Genomic DNA, 26,621 nt, shown 5'->3' with positions numbered 1-26,621 from the left:
GAGAATACGTTTCTGCAGTGAAAAAAGCAAGAAAACGCAATTGTCGTCGGGGCTTCGCCCCGAACCCCACAAGAGAACCTTATAGCGCTGCCCCAGTTGTTTTGTTTTTCGCCGAAGGTTGAGAAATGCTATACATATATATATATATATATATATATATATATATATATATATATATATATATATATATATATATATATATATATGTGTTTGTGTGTGTGTGTGCGCGTGCGTGCGTGCTGTACGCACGTTTATGCATAGGGTTAGGGTTTACTGGGCGTTAGGGTTAGGGTTTGGAAAAAAATCGCCCCCCCCCCCACACTCCAAAGTTCTGGATCCGCTAGTGAATGGGAGTCGACCCCTTAGTAAGGTTGTGACAGAGCGTCGCATGAGGTTTGCGGGACAAGTTCTCCGACAAAATGAATCACGCATAATAAGAGTTGCGATGACATCCTAGTACAACTTGGCGTCACACTTTCAAGGAGGTCCTCAGAGAAGGTGGAAAGAGGCTTCAGACATTGCAAGATTTTTGTGGAAACAACTTGCCAGCAAATGCGCCGAACGGCGCGGGAGGGTCTAAGTCAGTAAGAATAGCACATTACGTTTTTGAAATAAAACTTTTTAATAGCAAAATAATGCACTGTAGGTACCTCAGAATATGCATTTAGTTGGCTTTAAACACCAGAAATAGTACTTGGCGGCGGGTTCCGCCCCGCGCTGGGGGAGCTCTCAGCGCTCCACCAGACCCCTTGCTGGCAAGGGCGAGGAGTCTACAATTTTTCCACTAACTCCAGGAAGAACCTATTCTAGGGCACAATAAACGTCTTCGAAAAGAATGAAGGGTCAGAATATAATAGAGATTAATTATGTACACACACATACACATATCCATCCATACAAACATATTTTTTTTTCGGGGGGGGGGGCAGAAAAAAATCCCCCCTAACAACCTCCCCTAAAAAAATCCTAGCCACGCCCATGATATATATATGTATGGAGGCGCGGTGGCTGAGCGGTAAAGCGCTTGGCTTCCGAACCGGGGTTCGAATCCTGGTGAAGACTGGTATTTTTAATTTCGGGATCTTCGGGCGCCTCTGAGTCCACCCAGCTCTAATGGGTACCTTGTTGATGTCCAAGAGCTGAGCCGAAGGCTCTTCGAGCTCTAAGTTTGAAAAAAAAAACCTGTTTGGACGCCAAACAGTAAAAAAAAAAAAAACCCTGTGAGAACACAGTTCTGTTTGAGAGAGACCCCCGAGTCAATGCCTATATAAAACATTGCTGTTTCCAATGCCTTTGGCCCCCGACACATGCTTGGCTGCACATGGCCGAAGGCCGAGGGCACCGGGAGCCTCCGCCATTTTCCTTCGTTGTACCAAGCTAACTGTGCGGGACCCGCCATTTATGTAACGGTCCCTTTGAGGAACAGCGCATGGATGTGGTACGTGTTTGTGGGGACTTTTTTACAACCCCGCCCGTACAATGGGTGGACTCTCGTCTACCCGTGGGCATCCCCACGGGAGTCTTGTTTTGCTACTCATTTAGCCTAACCACTTCCTCTATTGGTCGTTTTCACGCGGGCGCCACGATGAGGCAGAGTAGCGTGCCTGCGCTAATGGGTACCTGACATTAGTTAGGGAAAAGTAAAGTCGGTTGGTCGTTGTGCTGGCCACATGACACCCTCGTTAACCGTAGGCCACAGGAACAGATGACCTTTAAATCATCTGCCCTATAGACCACAAGATCTGAAAGGGGAACTTTACTTTACTATATATACTAGATCTACATACAGGTTTTCACGACTTCAATGATATTGATGCAAGTGCAATAAGTGAAACTCTTTCTCTTTTAAGTTTCAAAACTGCTTCTAGACTAGATCTATTGTAAACAACTAATTGACTCTACTCGACACTGTGATCCAATACGAAACAGATCCTAGATCTAGATCTACGCTGCCTAGAATCTAGATCTAGAGTCTAGAGTGTAGCTTAAATTAAAATGTCGGATACTACTGAACCTGTTTATGGTATGACGCTTGCGTACAAATGACCGAAAAAAAAAAATGAGTCCGAATGACAGTCACAGCATTGATTGTAATCTTTTATAATCATAATGTAAACACTACACTGGACTACACAGTCACGTAATTATAATAAATAATAATATATACTACCGTAGTAGGAGTACTGGAGTGGTGTAGAGTAGGTCTACTCTAGATCTAGAGTCTAGAATTGAGATCTAGACTATATCTAGATTAGATCTAAAACTTTAGTAAAACTAAACTTAGGCCTAGATTCTACTATCTGTAAACCCAAAGTATTTTTTGTTACTTTGTTTGTTTTAAAGATCTAGATTTAGAACAAATCTATAGTATAGAATAATAGATCTAGTCTATCTAGAAAATTTTATATAAATATTCACATCATCAAGAAAAAGATCAATCTAGAATAATCTAGGTCTAGATTTGCTAGCTAAACCCTGGTAATGTGGTATGCACTATGCCTTATGGACTAATTGTATGTTCCAGGGTTCAAACCCTGCAGACCATCATCACCTGCAGTCTTTCTGGAGATTTGGGCTAGGATTATATACTTTAGTTATTAATTATCTTCAAATCTAAAGGGACATACTAAACATGTAAACAAACAAATATAATGATCGTGATACTGACAGATCTAGACCACAGCTATTAAATATCTTTCTCTCTTTTTTTTTTAAGAAAGGAATAAACAGACCTTCCTACAGTTACGCTAAATGCGTATTCGTTACGCAAAATCTCCCAAAAATGACCGCCTGTACGCAAATACTAATTTAACCCGTCGCGTTACCCATTTCGTATCCTTTTTTGTTTTTCCTGTCTAGACTAGCTTACAAGCGGTCACGCTAACCCGTCCTGTGGGGGGGGAGGGGGGAAACAGAAAAGGTGGGGTGAACACATTTTGCCCAGATCTATACGTTGATTGGTTCTTAATACATGTCTAGAAATGAAGAACGCGAGAGTGAGGGAGTGGCGGGTTGGTACCGTTCGGTTAGCTGCTACACCAGTGTTTCTCAAACTGGGTGCCGCCGAAGATTTGCAGATGTGCCGCTGGAGTTTCAGAGCGCCATACGTGTAGCGTTACACAGGTCTGCCTACATTTTTATTTTACGTTGCGATGACATCCCCACTTGTAACGACCAGTAATAGTAGCCCGCACTTTCCCCTTTTCTCTGTCCTGCTAAATCGGATCGCTCCATTTTGAAGGAAAGGGGTGTTAGCTATTCAGGTTATAGAATTTCCCAATATACATAAATTACATATCTATCTATATATATTTAATTCTCTTCTTCCCTCAACAGTTTTAAACGAGAAGAAGAAGTAAAGGAAAGATCACTCTCTTATTTCTGCGGATAGTCCACGAGAAAACAAGGGGGGGGGGAGAACACGTAGTCACAAAATAGCAAAGCCGGACCGTTGTTTTAGTTTTTTTTTTTACTGTGCCTGCAGACAAAAAGGTTTGAGAAACACTGTGCTAAACTAACGTGACTTTTTGTTTTGTAAGTTCTTTAGTAGAGATTAAATATTTTGGAGCTTAAAAAAGTCCCTACAAAAAAGAATCCCCGAATACCGTATTCCTTTTGATTCTAGATCTAAATCTAGATTACTTATTATAAAGGAATAGATCTAGAGCCTAGACTACAAGTACAACCCTATACTATAGACTATATTGTAGCCTACTCAATGTACTGTATACGAATATAGATTATAGTATTTACTATATAGAATATATACTATAGATCTAGGCAGTATAGCCTACTGAGACACTGAGAGTATACTGCCTATAGCCTATACAGTAGTACTGTAACTGTATTAGTCTAGCAGCTAGCTAGACGTTACGTTACGATTTTCTACAGTGATCTAGATATTAGATCTAATCTATATAGATAATCTAGATCTAGACCTCCTCCAGTATGACATAGAATCTAGATTCTAGACTCTCGATCAATAACGTCATTAACGTCTAGCTAGATCTAGATTCTTAGAATCAAGGCAGGCCTACGAAAGTTTGGAGTAGGCCTAGATTAGATCTAGATTTAAATCTAGATTAGATCCAGTATAGAGATCTATAGATTCTAAATTTACTAGTGGCAGTTGTGCTACAGATTTGATGGTCTGTACTAATTAAAAAGGATATTGTCTTCTTTAATATATATCTAGTCTAGATCCAGATCTAAATATAAAATTATTTTGCTTTTAAATTATTATTATAAATAATAAATATATATATATATATATATGACAAAGTAGTCGATTGCGCAAGTGTTACACTTTCTGGTGCCAAAATACACATTTTGACCATCACTGTTACACATTTGGACTTTTTAGGTAGGCAGGTCTGAATAAAGATTTTTTAAAAAGTGCAAACAGTAGGCCTAAATACACCTTTATTTTATTATCAAACACAAGTTTGAGATTGGACAGGTTTTATTTTTATTTAAATAGAAAAAAGATTATGTGAGAAAACATCAGTATCCAAGTTAAATAAATTCTCTAGAAATTTCAATAAAAAAAGAATATTTAGATCTAGATCTATATATTTTCAGTATTTGTACATTAAAAAAACATGTTATAAAAATTATTTGATCTTAGTTTCCTGTTGAACAAAAAGAATGTTTCTAAATATTTGAACACAGAATGAACAACTCAGTCACATAATTTCAAGTCTTTATATATAATGATTATAACTTAGTGGTGTAAAAATTGTCTTTACATATTATCAATAACTTTGTCACAAAATGTTCAAGTCTTTTATATATTTTGTTAGCTTTAAGTGAGCCAAAGAACAAAGTGGGATATGTTAAAATCAAAGTGCATTTGAAAGGCTTGGAGGTGTCCTCTATAGAAAATGCCTTATCAAAAGCTAAAGCCAAGAATGCAGATGTAAAGATAACTTTTGGCGACAGGTTTGTTTTGCTTTTCTTTTGAGCTTGCAATGTTAAATGTAAAAAAAAAAAAAAAAAAAAAGATTAGACTTTGTTTAGAGATTTGAAAATTATTTTATTTTTTGACCAAATATCTATAATAGGCTAGTTTTTTTCATGTTTATCTTTTTATTGCTTTTTGAAAATAATTGTAAAACTTCCTGAGATATAATATTCTTAGCAGTACTGATTGTAGAGTTCCATTTAAAGATTATCTTTTTAAAAAGAAGATAAATTATTCCCTACCCCAAAGTCATAGTGTCATACCGCTGCTTAACTCTTCATAAGAAAGTGGCCTTTAAGTTTGTTGTTCTTGCACATTGTAGATGGTAACCTAAATGTTCCCTAAGCATGGGAAAAAATTTTGGATACATAGCTCATTTCGGCCTACAATTACAACTAGGTTAGATTTTTACTATGGTTATTATTATTATTTTTTTTAATTATTATTATAGCTTTTATATAGCGCTACTTTCATGCTTATAGCATGCTCAGAGCGCTTGAAATTACAATTTAAAAGCATTTGAAATACTTTAATCTAAAGTATGTTTTGATTTTTTCCCCAGTAATTTTGATCTCACAGTAAGCCCTCACTTGGAGGATAAGAAGATGAACGGTGCCCACTATTCTTTGGTAATTGAAAAACTTCCTTATGAAATAGACCCAAACAAAAGCCACTTTCAAGTAAGACATGATTAGTTGCAGTTTAACCTCAAAGAATTTTTTTTATTCATTAACGGAATAGTTAGCTAATAGATCCACAACCACTATAATCCACTTTATTTTAAGGTATGAAATACACAATGAAAAATTATATTATTAGATTATGTTTGCATACTCCACTTTATGTATCATATACAATTTTTCAGTAAAAATGAATTTAAAAAAAATGTGTTTACCTAACAATTAAAAAAAAAAGACTCTAAACTTGTAATTATAAAATTATATCATAAGACATTACTAAACAATAAGGTTACAAAGAATATAATAGTCATACATATAGTTATAAGGCAAAATAAAACATCACCTCTAATCAGTTCTATGAAATCACCCTCAGACTTAGAGGGGAGGTAAAAAGCCTTGAGGGGAGGTAAGAAGCATAGAGGATTGGTAAGAAACAGAGGGGAGGTAAGAAGCATAGAGGGTTGGTAAGAATGAGATAACCAAAAGACATTCTCCCTATATATTATGTATTACAGAATAGCCTCACAGGGCTCATATTTGAAGAGAAACTGGTTTGAATGTATATTTTGTGTGCTATCGTTTACATTCTTTGGTCTAATTATGTCATGTTATATATATAACGCACAATTGTAAAACAAATTTTCCCACAGATAATAAAAATTATATAAAGAATATATTACTAGATAGCAAGAGTGGCTGTAAGTTGTTCAAGGATATTAGAGTAATCAACAAATAAGAACAAAAGTTTAGGATGAAAGGTCTCATGGTTTGTGAGTTTGAGAATATGACTATAGAGATGAGACTTTAACAACTGAATTGTATTGAAATATTTTTATGTCTCTCTATTAGGTAAAAAATGACTGGATTCGAGTTTTTCTGAAGAAAAAAGATGTTTCTATATCATGGGAGTATGAAATCAGAACAGGTCAGATAGCCTCGACAGGCTAAAATAAAGTTTCCCTTTCAGACCTATAGAGCAGATGATGTTAAGAAACAGATGACCTCGACAGGCTAGGGGGAAACTAAATATACCAGTGAATCTTTTGATAATGAAAACCAATGTCAGACTGCTTAAATAAACACCTGATAATGGTACCATTTCCGATTTTAGAAATCACTGCACTTTTTCTGTCTATTACTGTAACATTTGAGCATTTAAATAGGCCCAATAGCTCTTTACATTAAATTGCATTGTATATAGGCTATGTGTGTTGCCAACTAAAATTTTTGAAGTTTTACCTCGTCATTTATAGGCCTACTTTAGCATTTTTTTTATATGAGCATCCACAAGTTTTTGAAATAATAAAATTGACTCAAATTTTGACATATTATGATTTTAATCATAGTATTAATACTCTTGTTTATGCCAATCTACACTTTTTAAAAATGTATTAAATTTATTTCACTTCTTGTTTTCACTCACCCATTTGTAGAATGTAATTTTTTCTTTATCCAGCAGAAAATTTATGTAATATTTTTTTTACGTCTATCTAAAATTACTACTTAAAAAAATGTGTGTATATTTTTGCTTTATAGTATAATTGTTTTAGTTTAAAAGCTTGCTTACAAATTGAAATTGTGAATAATAAATTAAAGGATGGCTGCCTGGTTGTTTGCTTAACTATTTTGTAAAATCTTCTACATATTTCAGATGTTCCTTCATAGTTTAGGATAATCTACATCCTAGACCCCACCCCCACCGCCCCTCAAAGGACTACAGGGCAGTGGGCAGGGTATAAACAGGACCATCGAGACAGGCTTGACTGTTTCTCAGTCTCGATGGTCCTGTAGTCCTTGGGGGCTGTGTGTGTTTGGCTAGGATGTAGATTATCCTCAACTATGTAGAAGATTTTACAAAATAGTAAAGCATACTATTAAACATTGTGCGATAAACTAAATGTAGCTGTTGGATATTCACTCCTAGTGCGCCCTGAAAAGTTATCTAACATGGAAGCTATTTTTAAATGAACTCTTCAATATATTTATCAATCTTCATCGTGGGTACCAGTTCAGTCACAGAATCAATTAGTATTTTTACACATATCTTTTTCAAATCTTGAGGTTTCTTTTTGTTGCCATTTCAAATTTGTTTATTTATTCAATTGATATATTTTTTTTTTTTTTTTTTTTTTACATTTGAGTCTGTTGTTCATTTTTTCTTGAAACTATTATTGTATATTTATTTTAAAATTTTATTCTGTGTTTAGTTAAAATAACTTTTTGCATACTTAGTCTAATACATTGCTAGAAAAATGTTCACTATTTTTCTTTATAGTTAGATCTTTAGACAATCGCAATATACCTTAACATTATTTGTCCGGTGGATCTAAGTTTACATAATATAATTATAATATAATTATATTTTATTTAATTTAAAAAAAATATATTTTTACTATTTTGTACTGATATATTTTTTGTACTTCTTATTTCATACAAAGTGTTCAGGCTATTCTAGTCAGCCAGATAATTTGAATTCTATATTTTAAATACATTTTTAACTCGTGTATTTTATAAAAATTAATACAAAAGTATTGATCTTGTGCAATTTATACATCTGTTTATAAATGTCTATTTAAAAATGAAATGCAGGGATATATATTACTTATGTTCAAAAATAAAATTGAATTTTTTCGTATTTAATTTTCTTATATTTAAGCAACAGTGCAAGAATATGTTTTTAATCACTTAATGAGATTGGAGTATTTTGAAACTAATATTTTTTTTTTTAAACTTGTGCTTTGTTATTAATTTTTTTTACATATCTGAAGTTTTTTATTTAAATCTTTTAAATTACATGAAGTTTATAATTTGTTTTTCAAAACAATCTCAGCTATAATTATACTTCAACAGATTTCATTTGATCTGTCACTTAACTTTAACTGTACATTATGGATGCATTTGAAATAGATGAACAACTTCAGAAGTGTTTTCATGAAAAAAATGAACTAAGGATATAACATTATGTCTCAAATTTACAAAGGAAAAACCACTGAACAGTGTTTCTCATTTCCTTTACAATCAAAATCAAATTTAAAATGAAATCAGACAGCAATTATATAAAAAAAAGTTACAATTCAGACATTTACTTATTTACCAAAGCATAGTTAGGTGTCTATGTTCTGTGTTATTAATTGTGTACCACTCAATAAAATTTTGTCTTCAACTCTTTGCTCTCAAGTGATTTTACAATTTATCAGTTTTTATTGCGTCTTGAGAGTTTCAAATAAAATCATGTAAAAAAAAATTTGCACATTGAAACACCAAGAACTTTATCAGCTTGTGAAACTGCATGATACTCATGTGACTTTATGTTGTTTAAAAAAAAAATTATAGAACAATGAAAAGTTCATTAAATATCTTTGCACACTGTTTCTCACATTACAATATTTATTTGGATTTACTCCATTCTATCTTATCTTATCTTATATAATACAGACGTTACTTCAAAAAAGAAGATGATTACGTCCTACGCATCATGCATTTAGTCATGCATATTAACCACTGACTTAAATTCTGCCAAGTCACTGGTTTTCCTGGCTAGCTCAGGCAACCCATTCCATGCTCTAATAGCGCTATTTGATTAGAACATACTGTGTGCTTTGCAGATCAATCTGATTCTATTCAACACAGAGGGCAATCTGAAGAAGGCAATTCTTTATCTGAAATATGTATATATTCAATGAATACTGAAATATCAAATGATACTCTATTTGCTTGGATGTCCTTGTGTGTATCATATGTAAACTGGCATCATGGTCTTATAATACATTTGATTCACCTTTTGCAGTTACTTCTAGTTCCTCCCTCTACACATAAATAAATCCTTCACAGTCGAAGATGAGCCCATTATTTCCAATGAAATATACGATGGCTATATAATTCCATATCACTTTGACAAGATCTGCACATACTGTTAAAGATTTTTAAATATTTCAATACAATATTTTAGATGAAAGACTGTTAGCTTTCTCTATTTATTCACAGTTTCATTTAAAGTATTTACACTTAATATGATCAGTTTCCCAAAGTAGATCAGAGAGAATAGTAGAATCATTCTGGGTTCTATTCTTGTCCACTGTCTCCAGGCTTGACCAGTGGGGTCTCGGTCACTCTAATGAACTGGTCAATGCCGAACCTACACTTGCAGTCACCTTTCACCAGGAAAGTTGGTCTCTTCAGGTCATCTGGAGTGAATCCATGATCCACGAAGATCCTGGAGACATTGCCATATATGGTGGAGATAAAGTCTTGACTCTTCTTGTGCTCATATGTCACCAGCACCTACAAAGGAAATAATCATTTCTTTCAAATCAGGAGAAGTAAAAATCAGGTTACTCTTACAGTAACTACATTTGTCTAATTATTAGAGTTACAACCCTTGACTTCGAGTTGGAAGGTAAAAGAAAATGGATTTTTTTCTGCAAAATAATAAAACAGTCAGATGTCTGCAAAATAGTAAAACAATCTTCCATCTAAAATGTTAAATACAAATATTTAAAAATTTAATTGTGAAATAATAAATACAAGTTCATTATTACCAGAGAATTTCAATAGGATGGCAAGTGAAAATAGAAAGTATAAACTGGTGTAATGACAAAATACAGAACACTACACCTGTTGATGTTGATGCAATCAAAAGATGTAGGCCTACCTTGCCATCAAACGTAGTCAGCATCTCAAACTCTCCGTTCATTTCTCCCTCCTGGATGACCAGCTCTGCTTTGGTCTGGTGACCAGGACTGACTGTGATCTCACTGTCCATTCCCCATAACAGTTCTTGTTCTATAGTTCTGTTCAGACCTGGGGGAGGGGGGGGGAGGTGTTTTTTCTTTACAATCATTGGAAATTATATCTTGTATACTACAAAAGAAGATAATTACGTCTAACGCATTACTTGTGTAAATCTAGTCATGCGTGTTAATCAGTGACTTAAACTCTGCTTTTCCTGGCTGATTCAGGCAACCCATTCCATTCTCTAATGGCATTAGGGAAGAAAGAGTTTGAATTTATTCTAGTGTATGGAATAAGAAATTTGCCCCTATCTTTGTGTCTTTCTGAGTGTTTCATTATTTGTTTTTCTATTTGTAAATTATAGCTTAATGTTTTATGTATTTTAGCTACTTTTATATTTATTCTTCTGTCCTGAAGTGTCTCTAAGTTTAGTGATTCTACTAATGGTGTTATTGTAATCAAATTGGAAGATATCTTTGTTATAAATCTCACGGCTCTATTTTGTATTTGTTCTAGTTTCTTTATGCTTTCCTTAGGCTAGATATTGAATGGAAAAAAAAGGGCGTAAGGTAAAAAAACAAAAATAAATGTTGTCTTCACTGTGTTAGGATGAGACGTCTAAATGTAGGGTTATAAGACGTCTGGCAAATCATGTTCTTTTTTTTAAATCGAACCTCCGTTCAGGACGTGTCTAATAATAAATACACATTTCCTGATTTCACTCCCAGTTATTGCAGTGACATCTTATCCAGTACATGAATGTCCCTTGTTTCTTCTGGTTCAAACAAAGGATCATTCATGAAGCTGAAAGGTGGTCGAGGGTAACAGAGGTGCCCCACGGGAGCGCTTTGGCGGCAACTTGCTTTAACTGACATAGAAGAGAGCACCTGGTTGTATGCGGCTTTAGAACAAGGCAGCTGGAGGTCACCTGCGAAGGTCGCGGGACACACATTTGAGACCAAAAGACAATCCTCTGCCGAGGACAATGGTTATGCGTGCGCTTGATGTGGCAAAATATGTAGGTCATAGCTGGGGCTGTGAGCCACATGAAATACTGCCATCCTCACTAGTCTTCGGACTATATATATATCAATTAAATTTCAATCCCCGAATTTTCCCGGGCATGCTACCCTGCCTCATAGTGGCGCCCGCGTGGAAACGATCGTAAGATGAAACGATTAGGCTAAAGGGTAGCAAAACAAGACTCTCCTAAGGGGTTGCGAGAGCATCCTCATTGCACTGTGCGGAGTTGTAAAAAAGCTCCCACAACCTTGTCACAATCCAGGCGCCGTTCCTCAAGGGGCCGTTACATAATAAATGGCGTGTCCCGCACGGTTAGCCTGGTATAGAAAAGGAAAATGGCGGGGGTCTTAGTGTATGCGGCCTCTTGCCGCAAGTCTGACTCACCCGCCAGACAAAACAGTGTACACTGTTCTCATTCAGGCCGGTGAGAGGGAGCTCTTGTTCACTTTTGCTGGCCTAGAGTTCCAAGAGCCGAAGGCTCAACTCTACCTGACAGTTTCAAGAAGAAGAAGAATCCCCTAATTTTAAAGTTTTTTTTGTTTTTTTTTTGTTTTTTGTAAGGTGTTTCCATCATTTCTGTTTTATGAGCTTGCATGTGTAGTATGAGCTTGTATGTGTAGTATGAGCTTGCATGTGTAGTATGAGCTTGTATGTGAATGGTAACACTAAATGCACTATTACTCTGTATGAACGTTGTCTTTGAATGTAAGGAATAGAATGACGAAATGAATAAAGATTTGATCTGGCATTACTACTTACTTTTTTCTTTGGTTACGTCTGCTTTGAAACCAGCGTTGATGTCGATGATTGGATTCGGTGGCAGGAGGGTCATCTTGAGTTCAGCACCGTAGGTGAAGGTCTTGTGGAAGTAGACCTCGCAGGTGGACCTGGTTCTCCTCTCTGTCTTCAAAGTGTAGGTCTGGGTTATGGGCGTGTCGTTGGAGAAGGTAGTAGAAAAGAGAACATGGGTCACTGGCTTGGAAGGCATGCCTTCGTTTGCATACTTGGTGTCACCTGAAAGAGAGAGATTTTGATTTCTGCATCACACTATCATTACTTGATACTAGGCAATTTTTTGATTTGGACACTTCTTCAGAAATTAAGATTATTATGTCTGTTATGGTGTGTGTGTGTGTGTGTGTATGTTTGTTTCTATGGTGACAGAGAGAAAAAGGTAGCGATTGGTTGATGGCTATGGAATGTGAATGTTGCAAAATAAGCGGCCCTGTCGTCAGCTGTCTTGGGTAGTCCAGACGAGTCTTGGTCTAGAATGGCACAGTGAAAAGACGTTGTTTTTTTTAGTGAGCTAGATTTTATTCCAAATACCATTTTATATTATTATTTAATTCTGCTACATATTTTTCATCTCAAGTTAAAATTGTCTATATTGTAATAAAAGTTATATTAAGTATTATTCACAAGGAAGTTATTCAGGTTATTTTAAGTTTTACAAGTTGAAATATAGGCTAATACGCCTACAACGGTTTTAATGTCTACCAGCAGTTTGGTGCTACAAGTCAACGACCCTTGACAACAATTTCCAAACTAAAAACTCCTGCAAAATCTATAAATTCAGGAAGGCAGGATTTATAGTTATCAAATTTATATTGTCTTTTGGTATTTACATCGTCTGTCGTTCTTCAATGTAGAATTGGCATACAGTCACACCACTAGCTAACAATGAGAACAAGCTGTGTAGGAGCCTTATTTGTAAATATTCATAACTAATGTAATTATACATAAAATGTGTACTGGGTAATTCTATTACTGATTTTATTTCGAACGCACGTGAAGATTTATATGCAAGTAAAAGGCTACTTTAATACCTTACTGCTGGACACTGGACACGTATTTTTCACTAACATTACAGTAAATGTGATGAGAAAATACAAAGTCTTTTGAACTGACCATAACTGATGGTCATTTTGGACCAATCTATTCGTGGGCTAATCAAATCTGCTTCTTTCTTCTGATCTTTTTCTAGAAACTTTTCAGCGTGATCCTTGACCAGCTGCTCCAGGTCGACAGCTTGAAGAGACATGTCCGACTATAGAAGTGCTTCCTTTACTTCTTCAGACCGGAACACGTGGTCGTAGTGTCTTGCCCACAACTTTAGTCTTGATTACCTGTAAGAAAAAAAAAGTGTACACCTCATGTAACTTTTTTAGTTCCACTTGTTATATCTATACACACACACACACAAAGAGTGAAATTGTATCATTTAAATAGCATTGTAGGGGGCGCGGTGGCTGAGCGGTAAAGCGCTTGGCTTCTGAACCGAGGTCCGGTGTTCGAATCCTGGTGAAGACTGGGCTCTTCGGGCGCATCTGAGTCCACCCAGCTCTAATGGGTACCTGGCATTAGCTGGGCACAGGACACCCTTGTTAGCCCTAGGCCACAGAAACAGATGACCTTTATATCATCTGCCTTATAGACCACAAGGTCTGAAAGGGGAACTTTACTTTTTTTTTTTTAAACGACATTGTGTTGTTTCTTAAAGAGAAGAGCGAACAAAGATTTTGAATATAATACGAAGTAACGTTGTGATGATAATAATTAGGTCAGACTAATATATTACGTTCTTTAAACCTTCATTGAGGGCCTCAGAGCAGTGGACATCAGGTGCTAGGTGGGAAGAGGCTTTAAGGAGACAGCTAGCCGCCCAATGCGCAGAACGGCGCGGGAGGATTTAAGTACGTAATTAAGTCTTTTAAACCTTCACTCAGTTTAGAAATGTATCGTGCTTTACATTCTTATCTTATATGATACAGACGTTACTTCAAAAAAGAATATGATTACGTCCAACGCGTCATGCATTATGTCATGCATGTTAACCAATGACTTAAATTCTGCCAAGTCACTGGTTTTCCTGGCTAGCTCAGGCAACCGATTCCATGCTCTAATAGCGCCCCCCCCACAACTTATTTAACATTAAATGATTTGCTCTACAATGTCCACAATCTATTTCTCAGACATTATAAAGAAGGAACATGCATGCGACTTTAATTGGATACTAAAATATTATGTACAGATATAGTAACAGTAGGCATTTGATTTATGGCCATAATGATCAAGTAAAAGATTTTTTTTTCTAAGTTCAAAGGGGAATAGTTGAAGCTACAACACCAGTCGAGTGTCTAAAAACTAAAATGATGCCAGTCTTCAACCAGTTATAAAGTTATTTTTAAGATAAGAACAGCTCGATATATCTCAGAATATTTGTAATAGTCATAATCCAGAGGAACATAAGTACTAGGCTACATTACTTATTGAGTAAGTAAAGTCCCCCTTTCAGACCAGACGAGTGTGTTATGTGGCAAGCACAACGACCGACCGCCTTTACTTTTCCCCAACTAATGTCAGGTGCCCATTAGAACTGGGTGGACTCAGAGGCGCCCTAAAGATCAGGGAAGTAAAAATCTTAGTCTTCACCAGGATTCGAACCCGTGACTCCGGGTTTGGAGGAAAAAGCGCTTTACCACTCAGCCAACGCGCCTACTCAATTATTGAGTACTAGATATAGCAGCAAAACTATTTCAATCGATAACGTGCTATTCGAGTATGGCATGGGTTGCATGAATCAGCCAGGCAAACCAACGACTTGGCAGATTTTAAGTCATTGACTAGATTGACACAGGGACACACGATGGACGTAATCAGATTCTGTTTTGAAGGAACGTCTGTATTTTATAAGATAAGATAATACAACTAAAACAAAGACCATCAAGACAAAGTAGTTAAACAATAGGTTCCGTTTTCACAAACACTAAACAGCAGAGATCATTCGACAGTCAGTCAGTCTGATGAAACTGTAAAACTCCTCTGTCATATTGCTTAACACTGGCACCATTAAAAGGAATATAAGGCCAGAACAATGCTAATACTCTCACACCCACAATCTGATAGGACGACACACACACACTCTATCTTCCCCTGAACACACGGTGCTAAGACAAAAAACAAAACTTTGGACAGGTACAACTCACATTAACTCTTTCTCTCCGTAATTATTTACCACATTCTGATGGAATCAACGTTGGTATCGTCGGTTAGGGGAGAAAGAGTTAAAACTAACAATTCAACACACCGGCTCCTAACAGTCTAAATATATTGCTTTTCATGATGATTGTTATAAGCGAAACTAAACAGTCAATATACTAGTCACTAGCTAGTGACTAAGTGGTAGGTTACATTTTCAAAGATGTCTACAACAAAGGAAACTTTACTGTACTCTCGTGACTGCACGAGACCACAGGTTGCGACGTCACAGGTTTAGGCATTCTGTAACGTTTGGTCTCGGCCTGAATGACAGAAAACTGATACCTGGAAAAGCGTGAACCTATTCACGAGGGATACTTGGTCCAAGGCACCAGAGGGCAACCGTTAAGATTAAGTTACAAGACACGGCTGTTTCAATGCGCCGGACGTTCCTTTTATCGCCCCTTCTCCATATAGTATATTTGTATCCAGTGGCGTAGCATGGGATTTGGGGGTCCGGGGGCTTGGCATATTTAGGGCTCCCCTGCATTTTGACATTCTACATCATGACATGAAATAATGGCGTAATATTTAATGTAAAAAAATAATTTCGAACACTCATGTGGGGGTCCCCTCAAATGGGTGACCGGGGGGGGGGTCAAATTCTCCCCCATCCCCCACCATAGCTACGCTACTGTTTATATCTACATGTAATGTGAAATCTGCCTTGCTCTTCATTTCTATTGCCATTCGGTCAAAACTGTGTATTGTGAAAACACTTAAAGAAGCCTTTTCGTACTGGGCCTGAATTAGAATCTTTCCGTCCAAACAAATTTCTCTCAAAACTTAAAGTTTTATATACATGGAATTAACGAGGGTGTCACCTGGCCAGCACAACGACCAATCGCCATGACCAAAGAACGGTAAGAAATGAGACTGTTAAACAATGTCACAGCAAGTAGACAGACATGTTTTACCGTCGATGGCCTCCCCTTTAACTTCAGTAAGAGAGTGAGCATCGAAGTATACTTAACGGGTAAAATGTGTTCGATATGTCCGTATTTCAGGAAAATCATTTCACTATAATTTTGTTAAAAACATCATAGACGAATTCATACTCACGTCTGCAAGTTACCTTACAATGCCTTTATATTGGATCAATCAGCAGACGGCTAAACATAACTTCCGCCTTCCGTAAACAAATAAGAATAAAGAATTTATTCAGGACTAAAATAGTTGTCTACTAGATCTATGATTTTGTTAAGTGATATTATTCAGTTGTGTCAGATTAGTCCTTATACCTACTTACCTAAAACTGCAGAATTTAGTCAGGTGACCTCTTACTAATGCTCGGGTCGTGGTGGTAGAGCAGCAGAGCGCTTGGCTAGCGAACAGAAGAATCTCGAGATCGAAACTCGGTGAGGTCTGGGATTTTGAATTTTGAGATTTTCAAGGTGACATTGAGTTCACTTGAGACCCATCGTCGTAGTAGACCTGAACACTGACCACAGGTGGCCACGTCACATGTTAGTGTTTAGGCCTACTATGATGATAGGGCTCGGTCCACCCAACTCTATTGGGTATCTGACATTAGTTTGGGAAAGTAAAGGCGGTTGGTCGTTGTGCTGGTCACAAGATACACTCGATAACAGTTGGCCATAAAAACATACAAGGTCTGATATGGGTACTTTACTCTTTTTTTTTATACTTATCACGAATTGGCAAATCAGTTATTAATATAAGCATTAGGATTTTGTAGTCCAAGTGAAAAAAAAAAGTATTAATGTGAAGCTTTTGTGGGTGCTGTGGGGGAGGAGATTCTACCGCATCCCAGATTTTTTAAATCGCTAGAATGCGCAGGCTAAAACTCATTACGGAGTGAATGAAAAGTGGATTTTTTTTTGCCATAAAAGCAAACAAAGGTTTTGAATCAAGTAAAAGATATTTCCTAGACAACTTTTGAACATTGAAAACTAAGAAAATCTAAAGAATTTCTATATGGTGAAATTATTGTATTAATCCACGCCTATACGGGAATACAGAGAAATAAAAAATGGTCAGCTAACTTGACCACTGGTGAGTCACAAGCTTGACTCGGTCAGCCAACTATGTTTGGATTCGGGCTGATAAGATTGAGATGTCCAGTAATCAATATTAGAAATTCAAACCAATGAACACACGATCCACTCGGCCACACAGCAGATGAACAATGCATTGATTTTCATAGCCACTGGCGGCGTTGAAAACAATGCACAATTGCACATAACCTAATTACAGTCTGGTATCCAGAATCGAGAACATTCGTTTGGGATCAGCTGAACTTAGCAGCTCATTTTCTGCATAATACACAAGTCATTTTTTTCCAAGCAGTGAATCTCAATGCATTTTACTATCTGTATTAACTAGAGATATATATTTACAATTGGAGAGATTAATGGTTTTAAGCGTCAAACTTAAAGAAACACCTAGCTGTCTGATGGTATGGTATTCCCTACGGACTGTCGTCAAACTTAAAGAAACACCTAGCTGTCTGATGGTATGGTATTCGCTACGGACTGCCGTCATGATTGTTCCGAGTTCGAATCTTTTCGCTGTCCCCTCTTTGCCATCCGGCCAGAGGTTTTGCCTTGGACGTTATCATCTTCTCTTCATTTCTGAAGTAAATTTGGCAATTTTTGAAACAAAATTCATTATTCTATTCAACACCTTACGCATTCCTTCATTAGGTATGCGCTCTTCCATCAACTGAACCAAAGTTGAATTTGTCTCTTGATATCATACAGCTGATTTTGTTACGTGAACTGTCCCAGCACCTCTAAAAATTGCCGGAAGTCAAGGGACAGATAACAATGATGATAGTAAATTTATTTTCTCCTTTAGAAAAATAGATTGGATCTTTATTTAGCTTTAACGTGATAAAGAGTTTATTAATTTTTGAAGCTGTATGCTGAAAAATATTCCAGAAATATCCAGATCTATTTTGTAATTCTCATTAGACTTTGAGTCGAAGAGATCAAAAATTATGCTAATGTTCATCACAAAATCAAAATGGCTGTCTATCCATTAGTGAGGAGAGCACATAAATGTATTAACAATTCAACAACGAGTAAAATATACCTAAAATTTATATTTTTCAAAAAAAAAAAAAAATAGAAAATATTTTCAGAGAACAAAGCTTTCACGGGCCGCAGTTGTATTTTAATACAGAACTAAGAAACGTTTAGACCACTGCTTACAGTTAAAGAGGTGACGACCGGCATGTTGCTTATCATCAAGTAGCCTCAGAGACAAGGACAACACAAATAAGCCAAGAATCAAAAAACGTAGACAAATGTGTCCAGAATACATCGTGGTATTACGTGGGATCGTCTTCATCTCGAACGGTTGTAGTCTTTAAACAAAAAAAAAGTTTTACCTGAATCACAGAAAAATGAAATAGCCAGCTTTGTTGTGAAAAAATGTTAAGAAACAAAAAATCCAGTGAAAAAAACAACAACAAAAAAACAACAACAAAAAAAACAACATGTAAATAAATGTTGTGACTTACTGATCATAGGAACAAAATCGCCCAAAGTCAAAAATATTCTTATCATATAGTATTTAATCCAGTAGGCCTACTTCTATATTGTAAAATATTACTGTGATATAATTAAGGCTAATATTTACAGCTATTCCTAGACACCATCCACTATAGCTTTGTCCACGAGTATGACTTGTTACTTATACATTGTAGGCTTCTTATTGCGAATCAATTTTTTTTAAATGTTCTTTTTTTTTTAATAAACAGAAAATTTTTGAATTTTTATTATGAACCTATGCGACGAACTGACCGCTGGTCATTTAGCACAGCCAAAAGAAATGAAAGCTCCGGGTACCGTGAACAATCATCGGCTTCGCTACGTCAGTGATGTCCGGTTAAACTTGGACTGGGCCGAGCACCTCCAGAAATCAATACAAAGCCAAACGAGGCTTTCATAACTTGATGCGGCTTTTCTATTCACGTCAATATTTACACCAATAAAGCTCAAGCCATCTTTATTTTTATTTCTCCTCTTTGTTTTTTTCCCATTAATATCTTTGTGTCCTATAGGAATCAAGTTTGTTTGCTCCAAGTCAATGCTCACCCATTGATTACAATATTCAGCAGTGGGAGTTCGATGTGATAAATATTCACATTTGATTAGAGTAAGACTTTTAGTAAAATCATTAAACTTTGAGACACTTCAGGGTAGAAGAATAAAAAATAATGTAGTAATTATAAACAAAACCTAATAGAATACTCAAAAAGACACACACACACACACAAACACAAGAAAAACGTTGAAAATACTTGTTTAAAAAAGACAATGCCTCCTTTATGCAGCTTATTAAGCGATTTTTTTCCTCTTAAAAATTAATAAATCTTAAATTTCAAAACATTTTTTTACCCCGCTCCATCCCCCCTTCCCCCCGAGAAAGAATCATGGTTCTAGGGAAATCGTTAGATCCTCTTTTATAAGCAGCGTAAATTCGACAGACAAACAGCTAAAATGAAAAAGAATCAATTTCCCAATGAAGTGGGGGCGCAACAACATTTGTAAAGCCAGATAAACTTTTATTGACAAACGATTTTAAATATTGTGTACGCCCGTCCGTCTATCTTGTTTAAATCTTTAAAAAATGGAAAAGATCTTTAAATTCCGATTTTAACTTCCGAAAACGAACAGCTTGGTAATTAAAATAAAATAGGCTAGCCGTTTTTGTTTTTTTTTCTAAATAAAAATAACGTCCTTTTAAACTATTAACTTTTAATAGTGTCTGAATTGATCGCGGGCAAAGGCCATTTTGCATATTTTGTAAAAATCCAAATTATCTTCAAACTTTATTGCTTCATGGGCAAGGCCAGACTGTCAGACTGCGAAGGAAAGCGCTCGCAAGGTGGGCAAAGAAAGCGCTTCAGGGACACCCTCAAAGCTTCTCAGAAGGCGTTCAGCATAGACCCAGGCACCTGGGAGACAGAGGCACATGACAGAGCATCATGGCGTCGCGCTGTGAAAACTGGCGCACAGGTTGCTGAGGAAAAATGAACAACGCTGGCAGAAGAAAAACGCCAGAGAAGAAAAGCAAGCTCCAGCTGGAATAACCTGCCCAGTGTGCGGCCGAACATTCCGGGCTCACATAGGTCTCACCAGCCACACGAGGAGGCATAAAACCCCAGTGCAAAGCCCTCAGCCCCCTGGATGACAAAGTGGTCATCATCGAACCACGATGGACGAACTATATATATATATATATATATAAATATATATATATATGTATATATATATATATATATATATATATATATATATACTCGTGCTAAAGTTATGTCTTACGCTAGACCTACTTATCCCTTTAGACGCGTGTGGTACTTTAGCCCTTTAACACTAGGATTGTATTACCTTTTTGTAATAAAGCTCAGCACTTTAAGGGCTAAGTTAAAGTAAGGTCTTGCCATGAGATCTCTTACTTCTGCTCGTGGGTGTTGTGGGTTAGCGGTAAAGCGCTTGGCCTCTAAACCGAGAGTCTAGAGTTCGAATGACGGAGAGGCCTCTTGGATTTTGAATTTGGAGATTTTTAGTGCGCTCTCGAGTCTCCCCAACTCTAATGGGTACCTGAAATTAGATGGGGAAAGTAAAGGCGGTTGGTCTTCGTGTTGGTCACGTGACACCCTCGTTAACCATCGGTCAAAATATTTTGTTTAGACATCACCACCTCCACAAGAATCAGTTATAACAGTTTTCAAGAAGAGCTAAGAAAAAAAAAAGCGCTTTAATGCATTAGTGATAATCAGAAGATAATGTGAAGTATTACTTTTATACATCAATTTAAGAAATATAATATTTAAAGAATACAATTTTTCAACTTTGACAAGATTTTAATAAGATAAGATAATTTTATTGGTCCAAACAGTTTTATTTTTGTACAGAATAACTTGCATGTACCTCCTTAGCTGCTTATAAAAGTGTAGGCTATAATTAATGAACGTAGATATTCTCATTTGATTTGCAAACATAGGTGGCCTGGAAATAATACAAATTTGAAAGCACTTTCTTTGGATAGGAAAAAAAAATTCGGTGCAGCCAGTTAGGACAACAGATAGCTAAACAGATAGCTAAACAATATTGTTTGGGCAACAGATAGCTAAATGAACCAATAGGCCTACTGTTTGGACATAGATAGCTAAACAAACAAATTGTGTTTGGGCAAAAGATAGCTTAAACAAACCAATACTGTTAGGGCAACAGATACCTAAACAAGCCAATAGTGTTTGGGCAACAGATAGCTAAACAAACAAATAATGTTTTGGCAACAGATAGCTGAACAAACCAATAGGCCTACTTACTGTTTTGACAACACATATCTGAGCAAATAAATGTTTGGGCCACTTATAACTCAACAAAAAAATCAACATTAACTATCATGACAGACTATTTCAATATTCATAAAAATTAAAAATATTTTTTTTTATTTCAATGAAAATAAAGATAACATGTTCCTGCACTTCCTTTCAGGTTAAATTTCTTGCACAGAATGGTTCCCTTAATACCTGTCTCTGTATGGAGACATACTACCTCCAAGCAGTTCTTCAGAAAGTTGGGAAACATACATAAATATGTTTATTCCACAAAAAAAGTTGTATTACTTGTAATATAATACTGTTATTATACATTGAGCTGCCATTTTATATTGAGTATTAACAAACAAATACTGTCAACAAAAATGTCACGTTATGTATCACAATACAATTTCTTTCACTCTCTTTGATCCATTGGTATAACATTTTTTTTTAAATCTAGCATTCTCTCCCTTGTCCTTGACACTCTCATTGATAAACTGTTATGCACATTCACATTAAATCATTTATCACTAAGTCTATATTTCATTCATTTTACTTACATGAGGTAGAGTGGCAATCACTGCTAGGCCACTTTTGGCTACCTATCAAAGAGGCTCGAGATTGAATACTTACTCAGATAGAGCTGTATATTCTGAGCCCCTAAAAGCAACATGTAAACTTTCTTCCAGTTACCCCCACCTGGTTTCCTCAACCCCTCTCCCCCCCCCCCCCCCACACACATCCACAAAAGAAAGGGGACCAGTGAGCACTAAGCATGAAAGGCACACTGAATAAAAGCATTATAAAAAGTTTTAGAATATTATTTTCATATAGCAAGAACAAAAAATAGTAGGCATGGTAAATTTGTCACTGGTTAAAGCAACTGAAACAGCAAAAAGACAATGTATAGTTTACTTACACACCATCTAGAATCAGAAATTACAGCAAGGAAAGCAATAGAAAATACATCAAGGGAAGCAACTTTAAAAACAAAAACAGCATCAAGGGAAACAACTTTAAGAAACTGCATCAAGGGAAGCAACTTTAAGACAATGCATTAAAGAGGCAATAGTCTTGTTAATAATGTAAATAAAGTTCCTCTTCAATACATTGTACCCATTTTCAGACCTGATGAACTACAGGGCAGAAAATGTCATCTGTTTCAGTGGTCAACTAGGGTGCCATTGAGCCCATCACCATGATCAACCGTCTTTACTTTTCCCCAACTAATATTAGTAACCCATTAGAGTTAGGTGGACTTAAAACCGCCTTTAAAATTTCAAAATAGAACATCCCATTATTCAATCAGATTTAAAACTGAGACCATCAGTTTCAAAGCAAACTGATTTACCACTTGGCCACCATGCCCCCCTTATTAAATACATAATACTGCTAAATAATCAAAAGCTACATTTCTGTGGCTAAAGATTGACTAGGATTTAATGTAACCAGCACATTGACAAGCAAAGCTTTTTTTTCTTGTATTAGGCTTAGTTTTTCGCTCCTTCAGTCTACATATTCCAATGAAAAAAAACAACTGTTTAGCCACTTTTGCTACCTATCAAAAGGGCTGGAGATTGAAAACTAACTTCAACTGTTATGCCTTCTAATAATAATACTCTATACAACATTTTTTATAAAAGATGAAAAGTGAAAAACTTGGTCCACATTGTCCTGAATAATGGCATACAAAAAACATTTAGATAGCACAACATCAAGCTGCATTAAAAATTGTCCTGTAAGAAATATTTTGTAGCTCTTAAAGTGGCTTGGTACTCAGCAGCTATTCCCCAGATTAAAAACATAAAGTCAGTGCTTTTGAGAATTCAAGCTATTTGAAATTAGATTTGAGTTCCTTATCTGTTGAACCAAACTTGTTAGTTATCCCCACTCTACTTGATTTAATTAAAAAACATTTTGGGACATTTTTAGACACCTTTTAAAATGGCTGCTGGCCATGTGATATGTACTTCAGACTGTCATAACAATGATCCAAGGTTTGAGCCCTGTTCGCTGCCAACCCCAGCCTTGTTGCAGTAGGTTTGGACTAAGTTGTAATAATATTCACTTGTAAAGAAATGTCAGAAACTTACAAAACCTACAAAATGTACAGCTTTTTTTTTCACTTAGTCTAAAGGGCTGTGTTAGCGTACATATAACATACATACAATGTACATATAATGTACTTATTACGTACTTATATAACAGTTGATATTGTTTCTTTGTTTCTCTCTAGACAAATGACATGTTACCATTTTTATCCCAAGTATGTTTCACATAGTTTGATACATTATTGTCTCTCTTGTAAATGTCACAATGATCATTATCTTCCAAGATTTCAGGTTTCATCTGTCTATGCTTTTTGCATTGTGTCATAGTCACAAAGGTAGACTTATTTTGGACTGCGTCAGGGCTAGTGTCACAGATTCGGGCTAGCTGATCACCCATTTGTGTTGTATAATTATTTTCATGAATATTCATTTGTGGTGTGTAATTATCTTCCTGAATATTCATTTGTGGTGTGTAATTATCTTCCTGAATATTCATTTGTGGTGTGTAATTATCTTCTTGAATATTCATTTGTGGTGTGTAATTAACTTCCTCAATATTCATTTCTGGTGTATATTTATCTTCTGGAATATTCATTTGATAATCTTCATGACTGAAGAGGTTCCTGCTACTTCCCTGTTTCTCATAATTTCTTATACAATCTGGATAATCGTTTATAGTATTTTGACTACTATTATCAGCATAATTATCAAAATTGTCATTATCATTATGAAAGCTATTATCTTCTTCATTACAACTATTATCAACATTGTGATCACTTCCTAACCCTACTACTTGGCAGACTTTAGTTCCATCCTCATATACCCTATAAGGTAATTTAGAATCATCTGAACCATTTTGATCATCAACAAGTAGATCTTTGCTGAACTCAAAATTATTTTCTTTCTGCTCATTATTCTTAACATAAACATTAGGGGAAGTAACCCCACAAAATCTTTGATAACACTCGTTATATTTATAATTATCTTGTCCTTTGTCATATTCTTTTATTTCACTGATGACACCAAGTAATTCTGTGTTTGAGTCAAACTTGTCATCCACCTGGTCTTGCTTAGGGCAGTCTGCCATTGTCACATATTCCTCTATTGGACATTTGCAGTTGCCGGTGACAGGTACAGACCTGTGTTTCTCAACATCAGTTTCTAAAAATGTTTTATCATGAGCAATGTCAGTAGATCTAGACAGGGCATTATCCTGAGCAGTGTTGTTAGTACTAGACACACTATCCCTTTTTGGTTTAGAGTCGTCAGGTTTTGGAGTTGGAAAATCAAAACAATTTGATACAATCAAGTCTGGCTTGGTTGGACTGACGGCTATAAAATGTAATTGATATTCATTATTCCAGTCAGTCACTAGTGTAAGGTTAGGATCATCAGAAGTATTAGCAGATGTTGGTTCAACATGACCCATACGTGTGTAGCCTAAAGGGGGCAGTTGGCTTATCTGGAATTCATTAAAAGAACTCTTTGTCTGCTCTGTTTCAGAAGTGATCTGTGGCTGCGATGTAGTGACTTCCTTATGCTCATTGGAAGAGCAGATTGATTCAATTCCAGACTCATCACTATGGTCTTGAGTAGAATCAATCTAAAAAGATAAAAAATAAAAAACAAAAAATAAATAAACATGAATTTTGAAGAAATTTAAAAATTTAGCTACCTCTACATTAAGAGCAAGATGTCAGATAAGATTTATAGTTCTTAAATCTAATATATACAAGTGCAAATCTTAACAAGTTCAGAATTGTGGTGGAGAAAAAAAGCCAACCAAAACTATAGAATTATTGTTTTAATTTCTTTTCCTTAGAGAATGTAATAAACTAATCATTATAGCTAGTAGGCAAATTGAAAAAACTAGACATTTTGATTGAATAATATATAACACTAATTTCATTTTCTACCTACTTTTATTATAACTATATTAAACAATTGATATTTTTTTTTAAAGTTTAAAATAAAATAAAAATGAATAAATTTATATAAAACAACAAGTTACCAAAAAAATTTTTTTTAAAAGACATTCCTCCTTTCTTAAGTTGTTGTTCATTGCATTAGAAAGATTATTTTATTACTTTATTTAATAACTAATGAATGATAGATTTAAACAAAAATGGATTAATCAACTCTGCATATATAAAATTCTAATAATAGGCCAATATAGCTAGACTTAAAAGACGGTGCAGAAAAGTTTCTGAATGTCTATTTATTAAACTATTTAATGAATAAGGCCTTCAAGGGTTAATACCCGCTAACATACATTTGTTCAAGATATATATAGCTCATCCTTAATGGTTCGGTTATAACCACTTTCATCAACTTGGGGACTGTGGAATTAGCACTGCAGTTTTGTGCCTTCTCATGTGGCTGGTGAGGCCTATGTAAGCTCGTAATATGTAGTTTAGTTAAGCTGGGGCTTGGGGCTTGTTTCAGTTGCCTTTATTTTTTTCTCTGGCACTTTTATTCTGCCAGACTGTTCTCTTGAATTCTGCAATTATTTTTTTTTCTGCCAGTTTTCACAGTGTGAAAACATGACTCTGTTCAAGATAAAAATTGTCTAGAACTCAAGCCAAATTTAACTTAATTCTTTGTATTATACTTTGAAAAATTATAACGGTCAAACTAGAGTTTTCCCAGTGTGGCCAATCAGCTTGTATTCTTTTTCCATATACTACATCATCGTTCACATTTCTAATAAAATCCTTAGAGCCACTTTTGATAACTGTGTACACCACCCTTTTATTTTTTGATCAGATGAAGAATTTGGAAGCTAAAAAGATGAATTGTAAATAAAGAAAACAAAATTACATAATATTATTGAGCTT

General features: G+C 35.6%; 3 protein-coding genes across 8 annotated transcripts in view; 1 reads left to right on the top strand and 2 right to left on the bottom strand.

Moving 5' to 3' along the window:
- The first annotated feature begins 1,874 nt into the window (after positions 1–1,874).
- Positions 1,875–8,009, top strand: LOC129926271 (uncharacterized). 3 transcript variants are annotated; one of them, XM_056029235.1, is made up of 4 exons: positions 1,875–2,023; positions 4,803–4,941; positions 5,526–5,592; positions 6,493–8,009. In XM_056029235.1, exons 1-4 carry the CDS (start codon positions 1,996–1,998, stop codon positions 6,589–6,591), a joined length of 333 nt encoding a protein of 110 aa, XP_055885210.1. In that variant the 5' UTR covers positions 1,875–1,995; the 3' UTR covers positions 6,592–8,009. The 3 variants fall into 3 exon arrangements, 2 of the variants coding, with proteins under 2 accessions (XP_055885210.1, XP_055885209.1); XM_056029234.1 differs by having other exon boundaries at positions 5,526–5,643; XR_008777915.1 differs by lacking the exon at positions 1,875–2,023 and adding an exon at positions 3,408–3,534 and having other exon boundaries at positions 5,526–5,643.
- LOC106068103 (uncharacterized) lies at positions 6,635–20,657 on the bottom strand. Of its 2 annotated transcripts, none has more exons than XM_056029232.1 (5): positions 18,923–20,657; positions 13,306–13,523; positions 12,157–12,411; positions 10,295–10,443; positions 6,635–9,924 (listed from the first exon to the last, which is right to left on the bottom strand). In XM_056029232.1, the coding sequence occupies exons 2-5, from the start codon at positions 13,436–13,438 to the stop codon at positions 9,706–9,708; spliced, it is 756 nt and encodes a 251-aa protein (XP_055885207.1). In that variant the 5' UTR covers positions 13,439–13,523; positions 18,923–20,657; the 3' UTR covers positions 6,635–9,705. The 2 variants fall into 2 exon arrangements, with proteins under 2 accessions (XP_055885207.1, XP_055885208.1); XM_056029233.1 differs by having other exon boundaries at positions 19,206–20,657.
- Positions 20,658–21,288: 631 nt separating this feature from the next.
- Positions 21,289–26,621, bottom strand: part of LOC106068101 (uncharacterized) — a 38,936-nt gene continuing 33,603 nt past the window's right edge. For all 3 annotated transcript variants that reach the window (XM_013227401.2, XM_013227400.2, XM_056029230.1), the window contains exon 15: positions 21,289–25,387. In XM_013227401.2, coding sequence (XP_013082855.2) covers positions 23,966–25,387 — 1,422 coding nt within the window. In that variant the 3' untranslated portion in view covers positions 21,289–23,965. The remainder of the gene's footprint in view (positions 25,388–26,621) is intronic.

The sequence above is a fragment of the Biomphalaria glabrata genome, chromosome 5 (genome assembly GCF_947242115.1).
Source record: "Biomphalaria glabrata chromosome 5, xgBioGlab47.1, whole genome shotgun sequence".
Classification (NCBI taxonomy): Eukaryota; Metazoa; Mollusca; class Gastropoda; family Planorbidae; genus Biomphalaria; species Biomphalaria glabrata.
Note: the sequence above shows the minus strand (reverse complement) of the source record. Positions and strands in the feature narration are given on the sequence as shown.